The sequence below is a fragment of the Trichomycterus rosablanca genome, chromosome 1, assembly GCF_030014385.1.
Source record: "Trichomycterus rosablanca isolate fTriRos1 chromosome 1, fTriRos1.hap1, whole genome shotgun sequence".
Lineage (NCBI taxonomy): Eukaryota > Metazoa > Chordata > Actinopteri > Siluriformes > Trichomycteridae > Trichomycterus > Trichomycterus rosablanca.
Genome location: NC_085988.1, coordinates 60,961,823 through 60,985,701, shown reverse-complemented (window position 1 = coordinate 60,985,701; position 23,879 = coordinate 60,961,823). Strand labels below are relative to the sequence as shown.

Genomic DNA, 23,879 nt, shown 5'->3' with positions numbered 1-23,879 from the left:
GCCTGCCTAAAGTCCAGATCTGTTTTTTATTGAAAATGTGTGGTGCATCATGAAGAGGAGAATCAGACAACTTCAACCATGGACTGTTGAGCAGCTAAAGTCTCATATCAAGCAACAATGGAGAAAAATTCCACTTACATAACTGCAACAATTAGTGTCCTCATCTTATAAATAGGAAAGGTGGTGGAACACAGTGCTAAACACACCTCCATCCCACTTTTTTTTTGGAGTGTGTTGCAGCTATTTATTTTTTTTTACTTTGGTCAGCTAAATAAGAATTCAAGAGAAATAACAAATCATAGATTTGTAGGGATGTAATGATGCACCACAAGACAGTGCACTGGTGCTATCCACCTTGCCTGGTTGATGTCACTACACAGAGTTGCCAGGTTCGGGGTTTTCCAGCCAAATTGGGCTTAATTCAAAATGTTTGAACATTTAAAGGTTGCGGGTTAGTGATTTATGCCTGACCTGGCAACCCTGTCACTACACTGTTTTAGTAAAACGTGGGATTTGTTTTAAAATTTCAGGGAAATGTGCAGAATTGTTTTGCAGAGTTTGCACCAACCTCAGAAATGAAAGGGCATTAATTATTTAGATAAATAAAAGATAAAAACAAATACAGTATTTTATTTTAATTTTTTAAAAAGAGAAATGATAAAAAGAAACTTTGTCATAATTTGCCTTCAATTTCATTTTGTTTAAAAAAATGGGGGGGAAATCGTATCGTGAACCCAGTATCGTGAATCGCATCGCATCGTGGAAAGAGTGTATCGTTACATCCCTATAGATTTGTCATTACTGCACTAAACGTCCCACTTTTCTGGAAAAAGATCTCCTTTATATGCCTTTAACTCAACAGTGGCTTCAATCGTTCCACTCTGCCATAAAGGCCTGATTTATAGTGCTGCAGAGATGGTGGTCCATCCAGCAGGTTTTCCCATCTTTGCACAGGACTTTTGGAGCACTTTCAGAGTAATTGAATACGTTTGGAGTGTTCTATCTTTGTTGGGTTTTTCCAGGTCCTACAGTTTCCTCCAACTCTCTAAAAACTTGTTGATGAAGTGGCTACTTTAAACTGTCCCATGTAGAGTCTATGTAGTCTATGTAGAGTCTGGCCAGAATAAAGTGGTTGATGAAAATAAAGGAATTAATAATAATATTATTTAATAAATAAATGAATGAATTTATATTTATTATTATAGGTTTCTGTTATTCTGTCCATCTGTATGCTACTGTATACATATCTATTTAAAATGTATGACTATTGTCCTATAACATGACTTACCCTAGAGACAAATAACATGTGGAATAAACCTAAAATGTAAAGTATATGGCCCAGCTGGAGGTTAACTCTAGCATTAGCGTTTTCACTGAGGCCCGTGGGAGTCACTATCATGTCAATATGAGCACCTGCTGGCCTGACAGCTTTAGTTTTCTAATCCAAATCCTCCCCAAGTGATACATAAAGAGCATTATAAATGTCAGTGGTCAGTAATAAAAAGGTGTTGACAGTCATTAAACAGTGAGCTCGGCTGACTGTGTTTTTCTCATTTGAAAAGAATTCTGTGGGAATCAGAGGAGGACCCACCTCCACTTTGTAGATGTTGGACGGATGGTCTCTCAGGCCACATTGAGGGGTTATCGTCTTGCAGCAGCTGTCAGGAACCACCCTGCCTTTTGCCTCTTGGGACATGATATATGTGCTGTGCTGCCAATCAAATGAGTTGTTGCTCCCACAGCACTTAAACTGCACAGTAAATGAAAGTGAGTAAGTAATTTTTTTTTTGCAGATACATATATAAACAGAATGGTTTCCATTATGAGCTGGTGTTCTGCTTTTACTCTAACATCAAGTGCTGCTGGGATTTGGAGTTTCTTACATCCTGCTGCAGTTGGTCCACTGCCTGAGTGATGCTCTCCTTCCCTGGCTGAGAATAATTCTCCGTCATCGTCTTACTCAGGTGCTGCTTCAGCTCCTCACTCAACTGTCAGAGAGGGCAGGTGACAAAAGCAATGACAAAACCCAAATAAATTTTTTGAGAGTATTTGAAAAATAAAAATAAGACACTGTAACGTAATACAGGGGTTTTGAACCTTTTTGGACATGCGCCACCTTCCATGTTCTGACCTCGAACTTGTGCTCCCCCCAAACCTCAAACTTGTGACACCATTGCATTGTGCACATTATACATACGATGCATTTTTGATGATTAAAATACTTACTTCTTATTCAATGCGACGGCTGAGCCTATTCAGCGTGCATACTATAGAATAGTAACTTCAGTTACAGCCAGTCGTAAATCGTAAGCGGTACTTGCTTTTGATGTAGACAAGAGCATAAAACGTTACTACACAAAGCCAAGTAGAGGCAAAAGTACATCAGTTGCTAAGTTTGCTAGTTCAGGATAATCTACTTTGACCGACAGAAAACTCAGGGGAGCTAACTTATAGCTCCACGAGCAGAACGAGTCTGACCTGGCTTCTGCTCTGTGGTAATAGCCAGTTTAATTCAGCCTGAGCTTTTTAAGGTAAGCGAGTCACACAAAATGTTCCAGTAGCTGGTGTTTATTTAAAACTGCAGCATTCATTAATAACAGTAAAACGGAGAGATGACTGAGAAGAGAAACTTACACTTCGCTTCATACGAATCGACTCCTGACTCACTTATAGCGATATTGTGAACAGAGCATCTCCCACTATACACCTCTCTTAAAGACATACACACCAACAGCCAATTTATCCTCACTGTTAGCCGTATTTTTAAGTTTTCTTCAGACTGAACTGGAAAATATTAAATGTGTGTGTGTGTGTGAGTGTGTGTGTGTGTGAGTGTGTTAGGGTGGCCAGCCGTCTGGCTTTAGGTCGGACAGTCCGGTTTTTCTGCTGCCAGTCCTCCGCCCTTACAATTTTGATCAATATTATCTGTCATTGGCTCAGGTACATGTCAAAACAAATGCTCGCCCACCACTGGCTAATCGCAGAAGGTCCGCCCTCTAAATGCTAGTCTGTGATTGGGTGGTTGAATTTCGCCCGCTCGCTCCGTTCTGCATTTTTTCTGAAATTTTTTAGAAATTAAAAAATCTTGTAATGTGACACCCTGGACAGGCACTGGGGCGTGCCCCACAGGTTGAAAACCCCTGATGTAAGCAAATGTTGCTAGCTATATAGGTTGTTTTGCCATGTTAGATTATTGGATGGTCTTTGCCTTTAATGTTAGTCAGGCACAGGCCTAGATACTTTATCGTCTACTTACAGTACACCTTAAAATCCCACTGTGTGTGTGTGTGTGTGTGTGTGTGTATGTTCTTACCCTCTGATAATACACGTACGCTAGGACTCCAGCTACAAGTTCAATCAGAAATATCACCAGCAAACAGGAGAAGTACTGCAGGATAGAAGAAATAAACATATAAGACAGTCTTATATGACAAGAAATGTCATAATAGTAAAATGTGTCCCTTGGAAGGGAACCTTCTGTGTATTTTTAACAACCTTGGCAAAGAGACCAATCCATGGAATCCATGGATCCATGGTATTTATAACAGTATTAGTCATGCTTATATGGGCACATTATTAAATATATAAATGTTTTTAATCCAGCAGATTTTGCTACATTTATTTAGAGCTGCAAATGTTTTTCTAAATTCCAACACTACCATAATGTTCATGTCTCATCATCCAAGAGAAGCCTTATCTACACACACTGCTGGTCTCTTCCCACACACTGCTGGTCTCTTCCCACTAGGGGTCGCCACAGTAGATGACTTGTCCCCATCTTTCCTTGTCCTGCCCATCCTTATCTGTCACCCAAGTCAACTGCATGTCTCCCCTCACCACATCAATAAACCTCCTCACTGGCCTTCATATATCTCCCAATATAACTCTCAACCCCTTCTCTGTACATGCCCAAACCATCTCAATGTCTCCACCCTAATTTTGTCTTCAAATATGCCTGTGCTGTCTGTCTAGTAAATTTGTTCCTAATTCTCTTCAAGCCTGTCACTTCCAACGAGAACCACAATTTCTGCCACCACCAGCTTCCTATTCCTGCCATCCAACACAGCAGCAACCTCTCTACTGTCTTGTAAAGTTCCACTTTCCCTCTGGCAAAAATGCTTTTATCGCAAATCACTCCTGCCACTCTATGCCAGCCACTCCACCCTGCCTGCACTCTCTTCTTCATGCCCTTCATTAATTTGTACACTCAATTACAAGTATCTAAATGCATCCACTTTTACTACGTCAACATCGCCCTCCCTCCATCGCTTTCCATGGCTCTGTTTTACTCTTGTTACCTTTCATTCTTCTTCTCTAATGCATACCACCACCTCTCCAGGCTCTCCTTAACCTGCTTCCTACTCTCGCCTCAAATCTCAGTCATGGAGACTCCTGCCTTATCTTGTTCGTCAGCCTGTCCATGACCATTGCAAATAGAAAAGAAATCAGACCTGATCCTGATGCTACCTATACTTTAAAACCATCCATCATTTCTCATGCTTTCACATTGTCCTCATGTACATCTTGCTACACTGGTCCAAACTACACTGTAACTCTTTATATCTCAAGCCCTTCAAGGAACCATGCAAAGAAAGTCAGTTCCTCTAAATGAAGTGATTCAAAACAATTCATATTGTAAAAAAAATAAACACAAGCAGCGGCACAGAAAAAGCAACAGAATAGTTGTGTCATCTATTGTTGACAATGACCCATTTTTAAAAACATTTACAGCCTGTGGGATGAAAATTTCTCATCAGTGTCATCTTATGGTCACATAAGGTCACGGGGGGGGCCAACATAGCATACAGAGGAACAGATGGACAACAGTAATTGTAGAACTACAAAGTGTTTCTATATGGTAAGTGGAGCTGATAAACTGGACACTGAGTGTAGAAACAAGGAGGTGGTTTTAATGTTATGGTTGATCAGCAAAGCATATAACAGCTAGAGTTCTGTAGAAAAGCTCAATATTCATTAATTTATTTATAGTCTGTTTTACCACCGCTTTATCCTGTTAAGGGTCAGGGTGGATCAACTTGGGCTTCAATAACATCTCAGCATTGTTTTCATCTTCATAATAAGCCACACATTTTCAATAGGAGAGATCTAAAGTGCAGGCAGGCCACTCAAGCACATGCACTCTTTGTCTACAAAGCCACGCCTTTGTAGCAAATGCAGAACGAGGCCTGGCATTGTTTTACTAAAATATACACATCAGCGTTAGGGCTGGCTCAATACCACTTTTTAATGTCCGATACCGATACCAATCTGATACCGTCTGATACCGATACCAATCTGATACCAATTTCTCCTCTCAAACAACTAAGCAGTAATAATACATGTCTCAATGCACCATGGTTAAAGTAGCTATCTAAATAACAATGCTCAGACTGTGAAACAAATATTCTAAAGGAATAAATACAGAACCTACAACATCACACTTATGCTAAACTGCTGTTTTTATTTTACCTTTTACACACAGGACATTTAGCGGCATTTTTGGTTTCACTTACGTTCAAGCTGTTGTGGATGTGACACATCTCGATTTACGGTGTGTCGTCCAAAGTGTCTACAATTGAACGATGTGGAAACGCGATAGACCAATTGGAATTGACGCAGAGTTTCTGCCTTCCGACTGGGCTGGGCGGCTGCATGAACAACGACTGGCTGTTGTTCATAGGGGTAAAAAGTCGGATCATAGGTCCTCATAACTGGTGCAACTGCGTCCCCTGCTGGCTGACTGATGGCGCCTGCACAGGGCTGAGGAATAATGCTGATGGGGGTGTGGCCCTCTACACAGTGCCCGTCAGTGTATGAACTCGACTCGTGCAGGTGAAAAATTGCAGTTGAGAGGCGTCCTCAGTCAGTGGTGAAGGGTCAAATCAGTATAGAGGATGCAATCAGGGTAATTAGACACGACTAGATTAGGGGAGAAAATTAAAAAAGAAAGGAATTGACGCAGAGTTGAGATTTTCGGTTAAAGTTCTGTCAAATTTTAGATTATTAAACCCTGCTGGATTTTGAAGAGGACATCTGTGGCTAAACGGGAAACAGTGTAGTTTGTTTTATTTCATAACACTAATGGATTAATCATTGAGGATGTGAGAGATCTCCAAGCCGGGACAAGATAGGTTCTTTATCTCAGGTTTATCATTTATAAAGTGATCTTTATTGTGTTTAAACAGTGTTTTTAAATGTGGCAGTTGTAGATGATTTTTTAAATGCTAAAAATGTAAGTAGATCAGTGTGTTTTAATTTCTGAATGGCTGTTGCGGAGGAGTTGTAGAGATGCACCTTGTTACGGCAGTGAGCTGGCAATAAACAGCGCTCTGTCAGAACGTATCTTTGTGTGTTATTTGCTTTACACTCAAACAATGGACTTATTTACATTAAATGTTATTTACATTAAGCAACAATAGCGGATCGGATTACACGTTTTTTTCCTTCCGATATCTGATCCAGTGATTTGGGCCAATATCGGACAGATACCGTGCCAGCCCTAATCAGCGTTATTGATATTCTCATACACACAAACTGCGATTTCTCTGGTTTCTTTGAATATTTCCACAACATTATGTATATTAGGTGGTAAAATTATCTGAGAAATGCACTTTTTTATCTGAATAATTCTCTCAGACAGTTTGTGTGCTACACAAAACACAATCAAGTTGTTCCACCAAAACATTGAAAGTAATTTCTTTATAGTTAAACAAAAGGTTAAATTGAATAAAATAAGTAAAACTAATAAACAGGCAATGTAAAAGAAGTACATATTCCATAATGCACTGCAATTTAATCACCTTAAAACAGCAACCTTTTGTACTGTTTTATACTCTGGTGGTGAAGCAAAAAAGAAAAAAAAAAATAAATAAACAAAAACAATCATGTTACAACAACAGCTGGTATAAACACAGTCGGGAGGAAAATGAAAAGTCAACCTGTCAGCTCAAGGCCATTTAAACAATTCCCTACAGCTGCCTGCTTTCCTCCAGCTGGAATCAGTGTGTGGGGGTGTGTGTTTACTCATCATGTGTTAAGTGAGTAGAAAACTGAATGTATACCTACTGTGGCTACTGAAAAAACACTTACAGGTCATCAAAACAAACTGATTTTATTTATTTATTTAGCACAGAAACACAAACTAAAACACATGCATCACGTATCAGAATAAAACAGCTAGAACGATCTCTCTCACTGTCTTTCGGTTTCTCTGTCTGTCTGTCTCTGCCTTTCAACACTTCATAAAGGCAGAAAAGCAGGCTTTCGTGAACCGCCTAAAAGAAAGGTCCAAACGGACCTCTCTCACTGCTGCTGCAACTGTCAGTCAGGTGTCTAAATACAGACATGACTGGATGTCTGAGGGGGGTATGGTCAAGACCCTGTGATGGATTGGCGCTAGGGCTGCACGATATATCGTTTCAGCATCGTCATCGTGATGTGTGCATGCACAATAGTCACATCGCAGGACGTGCAATGTCACTTCATGCAAATTAAATCGAATACGTCATGCTACAACTTTTTTGCTGCTTGACACAAAACGAAAATTCACACTGTTCTCATTTTCCATGACATATCTACCAGAGGCAGATTTCATCTGCCCGATTTCATTTATTTTACTCCAGTATTAGATGGACGGAGTTTGTTGCTGTTTGTTGGGAGTGACATGCAGTTTCTGCTTGCACAGTGAACCGTCCAATCATTCTTGACCATCAACAGCTAAAGTGGCCCCTCCCCCACTAGTCATTCACCACAGAGTGAAAATGAGCGAGCAACAGGAGAAAAAGACAGAAAGTGAAGATTTGGTTGCAAAACGAAAATCAATGTCAGATATATGGAATTATTTCGGCTACAGAAAGGATGATGTTGACCAAAAACTGGTAATTTGCCGACAGTGCCTTGCAGTTGTTGCCACAACACGAGGCAACACAACTAATTTGTTTGACCATTTAAATCGGCATCACAAAGCTCTGTATGATGGGTGCAAAGCCAGATCTGGATGCTATCCAAAGCAAAAAACACTTTCAGATGCTGTTAGGTTTTTCAGAACAAAGACGTACATTTAATATGGGAAATTTGACGGCATTTTCCAAGCTTTACGACATGCATGCCGCATGTCCCCCACATGGTCTATTCAAAATGGCGGCTGCCATAATCTCTTGGCAAAGGGCAGAGCCTGGGCCTCTTTAGCACATTTCATTGGCTCCACCAGCAGTAAAGGAGGAGGAGCCTAGCTGAGTTTAAAAACCGGCGGGGAGAAAGGTTCGGCCTCTTTCTTACGTGGTGTGTCTAGACTGCAGGAGTAAGGAGTGCCGGCCGGCTTAGCTCTGATATATATTCACAGATTATTTTTACACTTAATAAAGTGTTTTAAAGAGTACTTTCTGGACTTCCTTCGACTGCTTTCTTCAGGACCTTTTGAACAAAAGATTTATCCTAACAAATGGTAGCCAGAGGATGGTTCAGGAGGTCTGAGGATAGCATCGAATTAATTCAGCTGACTGAGGTAAGACCAGGAATTCTGAAAAAATCTTTTGTGCTCAGTACAAGGCGCGCGCCTGCTTAAGGTAAACAGAAGTTCTCTGTATATATATTAGATGCATTTATTATTTAGTGTACTGAGTGTGAAAGTGAATCTCAGAATCCGTAAGTGTCTGATTAAATTACTAAAGTATCATTAGATAGTTTAAAACTGTGAATATATGTTGGAGCTAAAAAAAATTTATGTTTCCTGATTGCTGAGTTTGAATCAGACCGAGCAAAATAAACGGTAAAGGGCTGTTCGGCAGAGGCTTCACCCGGAACACCATTGGAGCGAAACGTGTCTGTCTGTTTCAAAAGCAGGGGCGCGTGATTCGAAAGATCTAAGTTTTAACGAGTCTGGGACTGGGTTAATTCTATAGATTCTATAATTCGAGCGTTGTAAAACCTAGGGTCTGGCAGTTTTAAAAAAACGGGATTCTATGAATGAGCAAACGTTGGAAATCTATTACCTGGCAGTTCAAAGGACGGGGTTCTATGATTTGAACGTGGAAATCTTAGGCGTCTGGCAGTTTAAAAAAACGGGATTCTATGAAAAAGATTGTCCTAAAATTCGGACTTGACTGTTTCGGGAACGGAGTTCGGTTAATTAGACTACTTTAAATTCTAAATTTGGTTCGAAAACAGTACATCGGGAGTTTGTTTGTCAGTGTTTCTGTGCGTATTTATATGTAACCTTTTGTTTGTCCGCCATCTTGCACACGCGTGTTTTTCTGTCTGTCCGCCATTTTGGCTTTCTGTCTGTACGCCATTTTGTCTTGGGAATGCAACGTGGTCTCCCGTCTATCCGCCATTTTGTTTCTTGAGAACGCAGCGTGGCTTTGTCTGTCCGCCATTTTGGCTCTGGGTTGCGCAGCGTGGTTTCTTTTGTTCGGCGGCCATTTTGGACCAGAGAGCTGAGCGTGGTTTTCTGTCTGTCCACCATTTTGGCTCTGGGAGAGCTGAGCGTGGTTTTCTGTCTGTCCACCATTTTGGCTCTGGGAGAGCTGAGCGTATTTTTCTGTGTATCCGCCTTTTTGGCTCCATGTGAGCAGCTTGCCGTATCTTGTCCATCGGCTATCTTTGTACGCCTGGATTGGGTAAGTGCTGCAGTTAATTTTATAATCGACTTTATTTTTATAATCTTAAGATAACTGAGTTAAGATGAAGTATTTATGGTACCTTATTAAGTGTGTTTTTAGGTAGATAGCGCTCTTGAACTTTAAGGTTCTTAAACCAGGAAAGAGTGGAATTCATCCATGTGTGACAGGACATTTTCACACAAATAGTTAAGGAAAATCTCCTTAATCAGAGTTGTTATAGTGAATAAGATTAAAAATTTTTTTGACTAACCCAACGCTTGTTAATCGTGTTAGGAGCTTTGCATGTATTGTTGAGAGATTGTTATATTGTTTTTTGTTTTAATGTGTGGGGTAATGCTGGGCAATAATTCGACATCAATATGTCGCAAGTGGGGAATGTTTCAATAGCGGGGATATGATTTTAAACAAATTCGATCAATACACATACATACACGAATCCAGTGCTTTAGTGTTACCGCTCTGATCGCACTGGTTACTGTAACACAGTAGTTTTTAAAGCACATTTCACAGACTGTAATTTTGCTTTTGCTTAAGTATGTTTTGTATTAGTAATTGTTACATTTTGAATAGCAGCTGTTACCGAGCAAAATAAAAAAAATAAAAAACGCTAAAGAAATCGCGGCTGTGAAACTGCTGCAGCGAATTTTGCGACAGTGAGTCGAGTCTTTTGTCTCGGTTCCTTTTGAAGAGCCGCGTGTTTACATGGCGACTGCCGGAAGAGTCGGTTCCTTTGTTTCGGTTAGAAGAGCCGATTCATGGATTCGAATCATTTTACGACACATCGCTAGTGGGTGTCTTTGAAAAAGTTTTATGTCATTTGAAATGACACATTACACATCCCTAACTGTTTTAAGTGTTGCGTCAACATGTTTCTTTTATTGCTTTTGAGTTAAGGACAACGTTTCTTCTATTACATTTGAATTAAAAACTACTGTTGAGGTTTGTATCCACTCCCGTTTACATTACACAGAGGAGACCCCCTGCTGTTTACTCGGTGAGTACATTTTAAATGAGTTACTTTCTACTTTTTGCTTGAGTGGATTTTCAAAGTAGTAACTTTGCTCGTAATTGAGTAAAGATTCATTAAGGTAATAGTACTTTTACTTGAATACAGTTTTTTTTGGTACTCTTTCCACCTCTGATTAAGACATGTGTTGATATATTAGATTATATATTGTCAAAGCTTATGTTTATTTGAGTGAGGTCGTGTTTTTCACTGTGTACAAATGCTGAATACAAGTAAAAGGTAAAAGCTAACATGTTACTGTTTCTAAAATATTGTGTAGTTGTAAAGAGTGAGATTTCATAGCCCTATAAATCTTATGAGGTGTGATCATTTGTTTGCCTCTGGAATTAAATTGGAAATAATGCCTGAAGGTACCACTATTTCTGTACAAGACAGGTACTCTGATCCCTTCTGGATTTGTGCAGAATTTTCTTTCTGTCTTTGCTACAGAAATATCCGTAGTTATACTAAGTGATCTTGCCAAATTATGTTCTATAACTGAAAGGAAAACATCTCACGTATCAAGTTAATGATTGTATAAATACTACAGTGTACTTCTAAAATTGAACATTATTATCAAATGCTGTAATGTACTTAATCCTACCACTTTTTACAATGCCAGAGGTGACACTGCCGACAAAGCTGTTGCACACCTTCCACTGCTCAATAACGACATTATTTGTTTTACAGGTCCAGCTAACACCAGACTTTGATTGAACTAACTTTAAAATTCTGTGCTTTCCAACAGGATAAACACATTTAGAAGGTTTATTTAATATTTTATTTTCAAGATTTGATTGTAAAATTTGAAAAAGGGGGGAGTATTATGGCAGGAATAAGAATTTATGTTTAATATGCCGCTTTGTGTATTAAATCCTGTGATACATTGTGCTGGGGCAGCTGGACTGGCAGACCTACGGATATGCATGCAGATTCAGGTATGTATATGCATGCAGATTCAGGGACGCCTGGTGAAGGTAATCTTTTGCGACCCTGCGGTCACATATGAGGACATTACATTTTGGTTTTGTTATGCCTTATTCCTTGACCTGCTAAACTTCGATCGATTGTCCCCATTAGTGGACACTTTTGTCTGCCAGCTAGTGGTAGCAAAAGTACTAGAACACTAATAAAGTTTGTTTGCTTCTTTATTAAGATTTTGACGTTATGTTTTGCACTTTGGTTACATTTATGACAGGAGCGGTGGTTGCTCATTGCACGGGATTCAGGTTGTATCGGGCACAGACATGGACGGTTCAGTGTCTCTGGTTCGCCTCGCTGGCATGTCTTTGGACTGTGGGAGGAAACCGGAGCACCCGGGGAAAACCAACATGCGGGCTCCGCGGGGGGGGGACCTTCTTGCTGTGACAGTGTGCGACGGTACTACCCACTGAGCCACCGTGTCGCCCAACTAAGGTTAAAAACATAAGGAATAGGAAAAATGCATTGAAAAAATCAAAGCTCGGGTCTCAGGAGATTAAATATAATTGCTTACACGGACTCCGGTAAGATTCAATTTAATTGGTAATATTTTTTGGAAATTGGTAATTGGTAATTGGTAATATTTGATGCTTGTGTTGTATCCGATGAATCTTTTCTAGCTAATTGATCAGGTCAACTCACTCATTTTATACTATATAGTTTATTGAAGAAGTTAGATTGGTTCAATGTGGTGCAGTAAACCTTGTGGCAATACTATGCATGATCATAGATGAGTGCAATTTAAAGATTGAGGGAATAGTGAGAAGAAAATAACTTGTTAGGAGAGAAGTACATGAAGGGGGGTGACTGGAGACCCAGGTCATAGGTTTCACAGACACACAGCAACCCAGCGGGGGGTTGAGGCCATAAACTGCAGGCCCTGCATGAGTAAAGAGAAGTCTGATATTTAATCTACTGTGTACTGGCTGAGGATGGTGGACACTTATGCAGTACCAAAGATGATGTAAAAATTATGAATACCAGATCTTGCAGATGTGTGTCATGGCTGTTGTTGCATTCTGATGTTTGAGTAAAGCAGTGTTCAAGAGGCATATGGGGTGCTGAGGTACAGAATGCCAAAGTAATGACATCAGACAAGAGGAAGGGAAAGCTGATGTGAGACTGGATGGAGACGTTATGCAGTGAAATCTCAAGACCGTGTGGGACAGTAGTGTGTTTTAATAGACATCCACCTGAAGATCTGGGTTCCATAATAAAAAGTGAGGGGTTCGGTAACATCTTATAGAGGTTTTGGATGTATTTTACAGTAAGGTATTAGAATAACAATAATTCGTGTAGAAAAAGTTTTGGTTACAAGAGTAAATTAGAAAGAGCTACAAGTGCTTGTGTTTTAGTGAGAGTAGGGATGCAGGTACCATAGTGATGTGGGGTTAATGACATTTGTAGGGAGATGTAACAATAATACAATAGAGATAGTATAGGTTGGTAGTACTTTGCAGTGAGTTAACTAAATGGAACTGTTTAAGTAGAGTTTAATGTGATTCAAGAAAGCCAAAGTGGATCAAAGCGCTGGTGATGATGAGCATGAGGGATTGGCTGACTAGGAGCAGGAGATGGTCATGTGAGAGTCTGTTGGATTGTGGGAAATGTAGTCTGTATTGTTAGAAGCAGGAGGTGTGTTAGTACCAGTGACCAAAAGTTGGGGTAAAAATCTGAATGAATAAATAATATAAGTCAGGGGTTTGTAGGACTGATGGAAGTTGATATAGCAGAGCTGTTGTTATTTTAAGTATGGCAGAGAAAATAATAAATAGTGGATTGGTGATTTTGTATTGGAAAAAATGTGATTTAGAAAATTTGAAGGCTCTCTAGCATGCGACGATGATGAAGTAGAATAAGTGTAGAAAATGTTAGATGTAATGTGTATGCACCTTCTGCTCTGATCAGTTTGAACTGTTTGAAGTGGAATTTTATATAGCAGGAAGGGTTGTGAAGTAATTGTTTGTTTCCAGGGGATCACTGTCGATTGCCTTGAAGTATATGTTTGTTTCCATAGGACCATTGTCGGTCGCGGTGAAGTGATTGTTTGTTTCCAGGGGATCACTGTCGATTGCCCTGAAGTATATGTTTGTTTCCATAGGGCCATTGTCGGTCGCGGTGAAGTGATTGTTTGTTTCCATAGGGCCATTGTCGGTCGCGGTGAAGTATATGTTTGTTTCCATAGGGCCATTGTCGGTCGCGGTGAAGTAATTGTTTGTTTCCAGGGGATCACTGTCGATTGCCCTGAACTATACGTTTGTTTCCATAGGGCTATTGTCGGTCGCGGTGAAGTAATTGTTTGTTTCCAGTAGACACTGTTGTTGTACTGAGGTTTACGTTCTTTTGTCTGAGTTGTGTTTGGACAACCGAGTGAGTTGTGCCAGTGAATGTTAAAAGAATACTCGTATTCTTCGACTAGGCAGGAATCTTCTGTTCTAGGGTGTGTCTCGTTAAAACCAGTTTATCTTTGTCTTAATACGTGTTACAGATTTTGCTCGAAAGGTTGTTTAAAGCGGTCTAAAATGTCTAATTTAACACATAGAGAATTTATCCATGTCTCACCCACTAACTCAGGAACCAACCCCAACCAACATCAAAGCTTATAAAGACAATTACACCTGTTTCAGGAGCAACAAACCAGAACCGATAAACAGGGGACATTTTTCAGAAGGGATGTGTGTATGAATGGGTGTCTGTCGCTAAAACACTGAATGAACTGCCAAAGGCAGCTCACTTGCGGCCCTGACGCTAACCTTCCTTACTCGCCGGCGCCACATTGGTGTCAGAAGTGGGATCGTGGTGTTTGGGTGGCTCTGATGGTTTGGTGAGCCAATATGCCCGGTCTGTCGGAGTGCGCTAGCCCAGGTGGCTGTAGGGGCAGGGTGCCCGGTCCAGCAGTGGGTGGAAGAGCGACTCGGCAGTGTAATGGGGTGCGGTCCAGACACAGAGCCACCCAGTGGACGCTGGTGAGTGGGTCACCGGGACGGTTGACCATTAGGGAGGAAACAGTGTAGCGTCGCCACTGGGTCTGGCACGGGCTTCACCCAGAAAGCCTTGCGACAGTGGTGTCTAAGCTCACCGTGGCCGTGTATCCCGTTGTTGGGAGTGGGGTGGCTGCGGTGAGGGCTGGGTAAGTAGCTTATATGTTTGTCTGTTGTATGATTGTATGTGTGTATGAATGGGTTAAGTGGCTAGAAGGGATGTTTGGGCCATGGAAGGAAGTTATTGCAAGTTTGGTGATGTCAGCATGCGTGGGAACGGCAATTTTAGTGGTATGTTGTTGTGGTATCCCGTGCATCAGGGTATTAATAGAAAAATTTGTGATAGAAGTAGTGTGTAGAGGAAGCAGAGGGGGGCAGGATCCACCAGTTATCCAGATGGTGTTGGCTGATTTGTCGAGATATCAGGTAGATGATGATGAGGAGGATACCCTTGAAGGTGGGCCGGAAGACCCACTTCGAGCAGTATAAGTGCTACTAACTCTGCTTAATTAAAGGTAAAACCGACCAGACAAGATGAGGAGAGAGGACCAGCACTACTAATCACACACCGTGATGAAGGAAGGAGACTTGGAAGGACTGGCAGAGGCAGACACTGAGGGGACTGGAAGACCCACTCCAAGGGACAGAAGTGGCACTAACTGGACCTGCCTACAGGGAACAACCCACAGCAGAAAAGCCCGACAAAACCGACTATGTGGAAGAAGAGTCCAGCGGAATCAACGGAGCGGAACAAGACGAGGGGGGAGAATTTAGTTAGACTAGGAGAAAAAAAAAACATAAACATATAGTTCGCAGACACATAGACCATCTTTGAAAACACTAGTTAAGTGCAACACACATAGTTTAGCTACAAAACGCAAGGGGTTAGTTCAGGATTGTTTACAATGTATATATGTTTGGTACTCTGCTATTTTTAGGAAATGTTTGTGCTGCTGTGGAAACAGGTAAGGCCGACAGGGGAGAATCCATAAGACATTAGGAGTCATGCAGAGACACAGGAGCTATGGGCCCCTTCTGAATATCTGCAGCTCCGTCTGGTGGAGGACAACCTGAACGGACTTCCTGTGGAAGCTACGCACCCATTGTGTTTATTTTATTTTTCTTCTCTTTTTGATTTCCTATTTTTTAAATTACTTTATTTTGATTTCCTGTTTTTATTATTTTTTGTTTGTTTGTTTGTTTCAGGGTTAGGAGCTGTTGCGATAGGTACGGTTCCTTTAGTTTAACTGGTAGCCTTTTTATTTTTTAGAAACGTTTTATTGTATAAAATTCAGCCCAGTGGCCATGTAGTCAGAAGGGGTTAAATTGGGGGGTTGCTGACGGCTATCCTTATCTCCTGGGATCTAGAAACACCTAACCTATAGTTAAAAGTTATTGTGAAAGCATTAAGATGCTTTCAAGGGCGGATTGTTAGGTTTTTCAGAACAAAGACGTACATTTAATATGGGAAATTTGACGGCATTTTCCAAGCTTTACGACATGCATGCCGCATGTCCCCCACATGGTCTATTCAAAATGGCGGCTGCCATAAACTCTTGGCAAAGGGCGGAGCCTGGGCCTCTTTAGCACATTTCATTGGCTCCACCAGCAGTAAAGGAGGAGGAGCCTAGCTGAGTTTAAAAACTGGCGGGGAGAAAGGTTCGGCCTCTTTCTTACGTGGTGTGTCTAGACTGCAGGAGTAAGGAGTGCCGGCCGGCTTAGCTCTGATATATATTCACAGATTATTTTTACACTTAATAAAGTGTTTTAAAGAGTACTTTCTGGACTTCCTTCGACTGCTTTCTTCAGGACCTTTTGAACAAAAGATTTATCCTAACAATGCCTTTTCCAGTGTTTCACTGTATGAGAGAGGTTCCAAACGACACACAGAAATCAGTGATGCAATAACTTTTCACCTCGCGAAAGACATGGTGCTGGTTAACACAGTTACCAAAGAGGGTTTTAAAAACATAATCCGGTCGCTTCATAAGCGGTATGTAATACAGTAACGCATGTATTTTTCTCAAGTTGCCATCCCCGAGTTGTACGAGAAATGCAAAATAAGTTTAATATAGCTTTAAATTTATAATATAGCTTTACGTTTTATAGCAAATTGCATTTATTTTAAGTTGTACTTATGTATACCACTCAGGGGACCGGTGTATAGCTGCTCTTTTATTTGTATAGTTTTATTTTAATGATGTTTACTACTTGAAGAGGTTTTGATTGTGAAATAAAATGTTAAATGACCCATTTTGTCAATCCTGTTAATTCCCTTATGTGATATTGAAGCTTTCTTAGTTTAATGCTCAGTTTCAACCGAGTACAAAGATGTAGCTTGTCATAATCTCTTGTATCCCTTGTAGGCACCACCTTTTTCACAGATGAGCCCCTTATTTAGAGTAAGATACATGCATTATTAATATTACTAATAATGTGGTGAAAATTCCAGCATTTTTTTAATATTGCAATATATGTCGCAGAAAAAAAAAATCGCAATGTCAGTTTTTTCCAAAATCGTGCAGCCCTTATTGGCACTAAGGTTGGGCGGTATGACGGTATTACGGTATACCGCGATATTCAAAAATGGTGACGGTATTTTTAAAATGTGAAGCACCAAATTTCTGCTTCAGATTTACCTTGAAAACTGAGACTTTAGGACATTCGCGCATCCACAGTAAGGGAGGGGTGGGAGTGGTAGGCGGTTGGAGCTCACTGATTGGTTGTGGGGTGCTCACTGTGTAAGGTGATAACACAGAGAGACGAGTGAAGAGCCACACTGGCTAGTGTTAGCTGTGAGGTAACATGCAGAAACTAAAAAAAACGGCTCGTATTTTAATTTTCCGAAATCAACATTTTTTATCAGTTCAGAAATTAACACAAGCGCGTGCATGCACGGATATGTACGTATTTACTTAATATATATTCAGTGTAAATCGAGCACAAGAGTGGAGAATAAGGAGCAAACAGTAATAATAACGTTACGCCCGATCCCCTGTTCTGACTTATTTATTCCTAAATAAAAGCACTATTTTAAGAAAAAAGAATGTCTCACCTGTCGTGTAATGTGAATTATAAATATATTGTCTGGCCCTTTAAGAATGTTAAGTGCACTATAGGGCGCAGGGAGCGAGTGTGTAGGGAAGATTTTGGAATTGACCTTTTCCGACTGTGCTCGAGTTGTTTTGCACTGAGCTTGTGTGACATTTAAAGTAGACTTCTCGTTAAACCAATCAAATGTTTGGACTTTGAATTATTTTACAATATTTCACATCACCGTCATCGCAACATTAACATTTACATTCATATTTTTTTGTTACGGTATAGAACTTAATTCTGTATTACAGGCATAACTAATCGTACACGTTAATACACTTTTAAGAAATAGCCTATAACTATAAATCTACCAGTTAACTTTTGAAATATATTGAACTGTTAGCCTGCTATTATTCTGTTTTGTGTGGGCAGTGAGAGGTTACAATGGCTAAATGTTATATGTTAATATGTTGGAAAGTGTATTTGATACAGATACATTTATACTTCTATCCGTATTTATTATAGATCAGATAGTATAAGCATTGAAATAACATTGAAATATTGTGTACACTGTAAAGTTTATACTTTGTACACCATGAAATCTGTGATTTTTGAAAAATGAGGTCCATGAATTTAAGCAAATTTCACCGAGAATTTAGTAGGGCCCTATTCATAGTATTCAACGTTCTACAAATTCACATTTATTTCTTTTCAAAGTTGCATTCCTTTTTAGCCAAGATTGACGATCGGGCAATGAGTCAAACCACACCGTTGCTAAACTTACACCTGACTGTAGCAACCTCAGATCATAACACTGCCTCCAGAGGCTTGTTCGTTGGGTAATATGCTTGATGGGTGCATCCTGGTGCAATCTATTCTGTGGGTAAAGGATGCACACATGCCCGGTTGTCCACATGATCTTGCAGGAAAAACAAGATTTGTGTTACCAGTCAACCTTCAATGACCATTTCACAAGCCTTACTTCCCACTCAAGCTGCTTTTAACGTTTGACTGGCTTGCGACTACACCCCACACACAGAAAGGTTTGTTGCTCTGTGTTGTGACAGATTCACTTAATCAAAAGTAGTACATGTATCTGCTATTTCAGCCACTGTGGCTCTTCTGTTTGGTCTGTACCAGATGCCATAGCCTTCATGTCTTCTTGCATTAATGAGTCATGACTAACTAAGAATCTGTCAGCTGTTCTTAGCTTGTCCTTCCTCAGATCACTGTCTGTGGCTGTTCGGAGATGCTTCATCCCTTAGCAAAGTCAGTCAGGTCTTTATCCCTAATCATATCTGCTGCATTCATGTATTTAACAAGTGTACTACCAGTAACTATCATCAGCCCAACATTTGATATAACCTTGAACATCACATACACAGCCACTTTGAAACAAGCATAGCCATGCATGTTTTGGTAGATGGTTCTACAGTATTGGCTGATCAGTGTATGTGCACAGTTATAGGCAGCATAGCTATAAGCTGTTAGTGGGTGCCACTTGTCATTTGCCACCCAATGTTCCACTTGTGTCCAATTGTGTTTTCTTTTGATACGATTTGTTCAAACCTAACAAAAACATCCAGCAGTTAGATTGGCTGTTGTAAATTGCGCCATATGTGTAAATAAGTGAGTGTTTGAGTTAGTGATGCCCTGCAGGCAATAGGTGCCCTATCCAAGGTGTATTACCCACTACTTATAGTGTCAATTCTTTTTCATTAATCACTTTATTCTTGTCTGGGTCTCATTGTGAAACAGTGAGCACAAAGCAGGAATACCATGGACAGGATGCCAATCCATTACAGGGCTATCCCCCACTAAGACAGCCAATCTCAACTGCTGATATTCAAATCTGGACCTCAGCAGTGTTGGGCTAAAGAATACTACAGTTTCTTTACACCCCACCCTCACCCATGGTGTTAGTGATGAGTGCACTATGTGTCACGCTTGGAGCCTCAGGGTGATCCTGTGCTCCAGTGTGCCACGCCCTTCTCTCCCCAGTCTCCAACCAGCCTCCCTCTCCTGATTGGTTAGCTGGGGCTAATTAGCCCCAGCTGCTACTATTTAGGAGAGGCTCAGGGAAAGGCTGGTTGGAGATTATTGAGTGTAACTCTGTCTGTTTGCTCCTGGTAACTCTGTCTGTTTGCTCCTGGTAACTCTGTCTGTTTGCTCCTGGTAACTCTGTCTGTTTGCTCCTGGTAACTCTGTTTGCTCCTGGTAACTCTGTCTGTTTGCCCCTGGTAACTCTGTCTGTTTGCTCCTGGTAATTCTGTCTGTTTGCTCCTGGTAATTCTGTCTGTTTGCCCCTGGTAATTCTGTCTGTTTGCCCCTGGTAATTCTGTCTGTTTGCCCCTGGTAATTCTGTCTGTTTGCCCCTGGTAACTCTGTTTTACCTTCCTCCTAGCTCCTGTCGGTCAGTTTAGCCTGTTCCTGTTATGTTAGCCTGTTTAGTCTGTTCATGCCTTGTTTAGTCTGTTTAGTTCTTGTGTAGTTCTGTTCATTCCATGTTTCATCTGTTTAGTCCTTGTCTAGCCTGTTTAGTCATGTTTGCCAGTGTAGCTTTGTTAGCCTGTTTAGTTTAGTCCCTGTTTAGCCCCTGTCTGTTAGCCTAGTCCTTGTTTGTTAGCCTGTGTGTACTATCCTCCGTTTAGCCTTTGTTTAGTCCTGTTCAGTCTGTTCTGTCCTGTCTTTATTATTAATAAATATAGTTTTCTTTCACACATCTCCGCGTTTGTGTCCGCCCCTCCTGTCCGTCTAGCCCACAATCCGTTACAGAATAATCTCCCTTATAGGACACAGCGAGATGTTGCTGGTTTATTCTTTCCCAGACTTTGGCTCTATGAGGTTTCCTCTAGTCTTCCCGCTTAGTAGGCCGGCTCCTTATGATGGAAGCAACCATAGGGTTGAAGGCTTCCTTCTCCAGAGCCAGCTCTACCTGCAGAACCTTCTGGACCCCCAGCCAACTGAAATCGACAAGGTACGATTTATGATGTCTAGACTGAGGGGTGCTGCTCGTGAGTGGGCTAAGCAGCGTTGGTCTGACAGGGGAGTTGTGCTGAACTCGGTGAAGGATTTTGAGGGCCTCATGAGAACCAAATTTTCATGTAGCAAAGTGCCCACTGCAGCTTATACCTGGCATCCAGTGCCCACTGGGGAGGTTAAATTTTCCCCAGTGCCCACTGTGGATGTGGTCCAGGAGCCAGTGCCCGCTTATAAAGCTCGTGACTGTCCCAAGTCCACGTTAGGAGCCAGCCAATATTATTTAGGTCCTGTTTCCTGTTACGACCCCAAGGGCTCCGGGGGTCCTTCTGTGTGTTCACCGGCTCCAGTGTTTTCGCAGCTGAGCCCAGTTTCTCCAGGGTCCAAGCAGCTGATTTCGGATGCCTCTCCAGTGTTTTCGCAGCTGAGTCCAGTTTCTCCAGGGTCCAAACAGCTGGCTTCTGACGCATATCCAGGGTCCAAGCAGCTGATTTCGGACGCCTCTCCAGTGTTTTCGCAGCTGAGTCCAGTTTCTCCAGGGTCCAAACAGCTGGCTTCTGACGCATATCCAGGGTCCAAGCAGCTGATTTCGGACGCCTCTCCAGTGTTTTCGCAGCTGAGTCCAGTTTCTCCAGGGTCCAAACAGCTGGCTTCTGACGCATATCCAGGGTCCAAGCAGCTGATTTCGGACGCCTCTCCAGTGTTTTCGCAGCTGAGTCCAGTTTCTCCAGGGTCCAAACAGCTGGCCTCTGACGCATATCCAGGGTCCAAGCAGCTGACTTTGGACGCCTCTCTAGTGTTTTCGCAGCTGACTTTGGACGCCTCTCCAGGGTCCTCGCAGCTGAATGACGTTTCTCCAGTGTTTTCGCTAGTGACTTCGGACGCCTCTTCAGGGTCCTCACAGCTGTTTCAAGGAGTTTCTCAAGGATTTTCGCAGCTGACTTCGGACACCTCTCCAGGGTCCTCACAGCTGAGTGATGTTTCAATAGTGTTTTCGCAGCTGACTTCGGACGCCTCTCCAGGGTCCTCGCAGCTGAATGACGTTTCTCCAGTGTTTTCGCAGCTGACTTCGGACGCCTCTCCAGGGTCCATGCAGCTGAATGACGTTGCTCCAGTGTTTTCCCAAGTGACTTCGGACGCCTCTCCAGGGTCCTCGCAGCTGAATGACGTTTCTCCAGTGTTTTCGCAGCTGACTTCGGACGCCTCTCCAGGGTCCACGCAGCTGAATGACGTTGCTCCAGTGTTTTCCCAAGTGACTTCGGACGCTTCTCCAGGGTCCTCGCAGCTGAGTGACGTTTCTCTAGTGTTTTCGCAGTTAACTTTGGACACCTCTCCAGGGTTCTCACAGCTGTTTCAAGAACTTTCTCAAGGGTTTTTGCAGCTGATTCCGGACGCCTCTCAAGGGTCCTCACAGCTGAATCAAGGAGATTCTCAAGGATTTGTGCAGCTGATTAATGACGTTTCTCCAGTGTTTTTGCAGCTGACTCTTGACGCCTCTCCTCAAGGGTCCACGCAGCTGACTCCGGACGCCTCTTCTCAAGGGTCCACGCAGCTGACTCCGGACGCCTCTTCTCAAGGGTCCTCTCAGCTGACTCCCGAAGCCTCTTCGCCAGGCTCACCGCAGCTGACTCCCGAAGCCTCTTCACCAGGCTCATCGCAGCTGACGCCCGAAGCCTCTTCGCCAGGCTCACCGCAGCTGACTCCCGAAGCCTCTTCGCCAGGCTCACCGCAGCTGACTCCCGAAGCCTCTTCGCCAGGCTCACCGCAGCTGACTCCCGAAGCCTCTTCGCCAGGCTCACCGCAGCTGACTCCCGAAGCCTCTTCGCCAGGCTCACCGCAGCTGACTCCCGAAACCTCTTCGCCAGGCTCCACGCAGCTGGCTCCTGTTCCCGAGTTGGCGCATTCCGACGGCACTTCTGTTCCTGAGTTGGTGTCCTCCGACGGCACTTCTGTTCCTGAGTTGGTGTCCTCCGACGGCACTTCTGTTCCTGAGTTGGTGTCCTCCGACGGCACTTCTGTTCCTGAGTTGGTGTCCTCCGACGGCACTCCTGTTCCTGAGTTGGTGTCCTCCGACGGCACTTCTGTTCCTGAGTTGGTGTCCTCCGACGGCACTTCTGTTCCTGAGTTGGTGTCCTCCGACGGCACTTCTGTTCCTGAGTTGGTGTCCTCCGACGGCACTTCTGTTCCTGAGTTGGTGTCCTCCGACGGCACTTCTGTTCCTGAGTTGGTGTCCTCCGACGGCACTTCTGTTCCTGAGTTGGTGTCCTCCGACGGCACTTCTGTTCCTGAGTTGGTGTCCTCCGACGGCACTTCTGTGCCTGAGTTGGCGCCCCCTGATGGCGCTCCTGTTCCAGAGTTGGTGTCCTCCGACGGCACTCCTGTTCCTGAGTTGGCGCCCCCTGATGGCGCTCCTGTTCCAGAGTTGGTGTCCTTCGAAGGTGCTTCTGTTTCCTCGTCGGCACTCCCAGATGGCGCTCCTGTTTCCGTGTTGGCGCCCCCCGATGGTACTTCTGTTCCCACGATGGCGCCCCCCGACGGCGCTTTTGAACTCTCGTCGGCGCTCCCCGATAGCGCTTCTGGTCTCCTATCATGCCTACCGCAAGGCATATTAAATAACTTCAAATTTGCCCCTCAGGGTCCAGGACCTCCTTTTTGTTTTTGGTTTTTGTATTGGGCACGCCAGGAGTCGTGCCTTCGGGGAGGGGCCTACTGTCACGCTTGAAGCCTCAGGGTGATCCTGTGCTCCAGTGTGCCACGCCCTTCTCTCCCCAGTCTCCAACCAGCCTCCCTCTCCTGATTGGTTAGCTGGGGCTAATTAGCCCCAGCTGCTACTATTTAGGAGAGGCTCAGGGAAAGGCTGGTTGGAGATTATTGAGTGTAACTCTGTCTGTTTGCTCCTGGTAACTCTGTCTGTTTGCTCCTGGTAACTCTGTCTGTTTGCTCCTGGTAACTCTGTCTGTTTGCTCCTGGTAACTCTGTCTGTTTGCCCCTGGTAACTCTGTCTGTTTGCCCCTGGTAACTCTGTCTGTTTGCTCCTGGTAATTCTGTCTGTTTGCTCCTGGTAATTCTGTCTGTTTGCCCCTGGTAATTTGCCCCTGGTAATTCTGTCTGTTTGCCCCTGGTAATTCTGTCTGTTTGCCCCTGGTAATTCTGTCTGTTTGCCCCTGGTAATTCTGTCTGTTTGCCCCTGGTAATTCTGTCTGTTTGCCCCTGGTAACTCTGTTTTACCTTCCTCCTAGCTCCTGTCGGTCAGTTTAGCCTGTTCCTGTTATGTTA

General features: G+C 42.8%; 1 protein-coding gene across 3 annotated transcripts in view; it reads right to left on the bottom strand.

Annotated features, from left to right (window-relative positions):
- The window catches only part of tspan11 (tetraspanin 11), an 88,326-nt gene that overhangs the window by 37,199 nt on the left and 27,248 nt on the right, over window positions 1-23,879 (bottom strand). For all 3 annotated transcript variants that reach the window (XM_062994715.1, XM_062994712.1, XM_062994713.1), the window contains exons 4-6: window positions 3,314-3,388; window positions 1,884-1,988; window positions 1,592-1,750 (exon numbers count right to left, since the gene is read on the bottom strand). In XM_062994715.1, coding sequence (XP_062850785.1) covers window positions 1,592-1,750; window positions 1,884-1,988; window positions 3,314-3,388 — 339 coding nt within the window. The remainder of the gene's footprint in view (window positions 1-1,591; window positions 1,751-1,883; window positions 1,989-3,313; window positions 3,389-23,879) is intronic.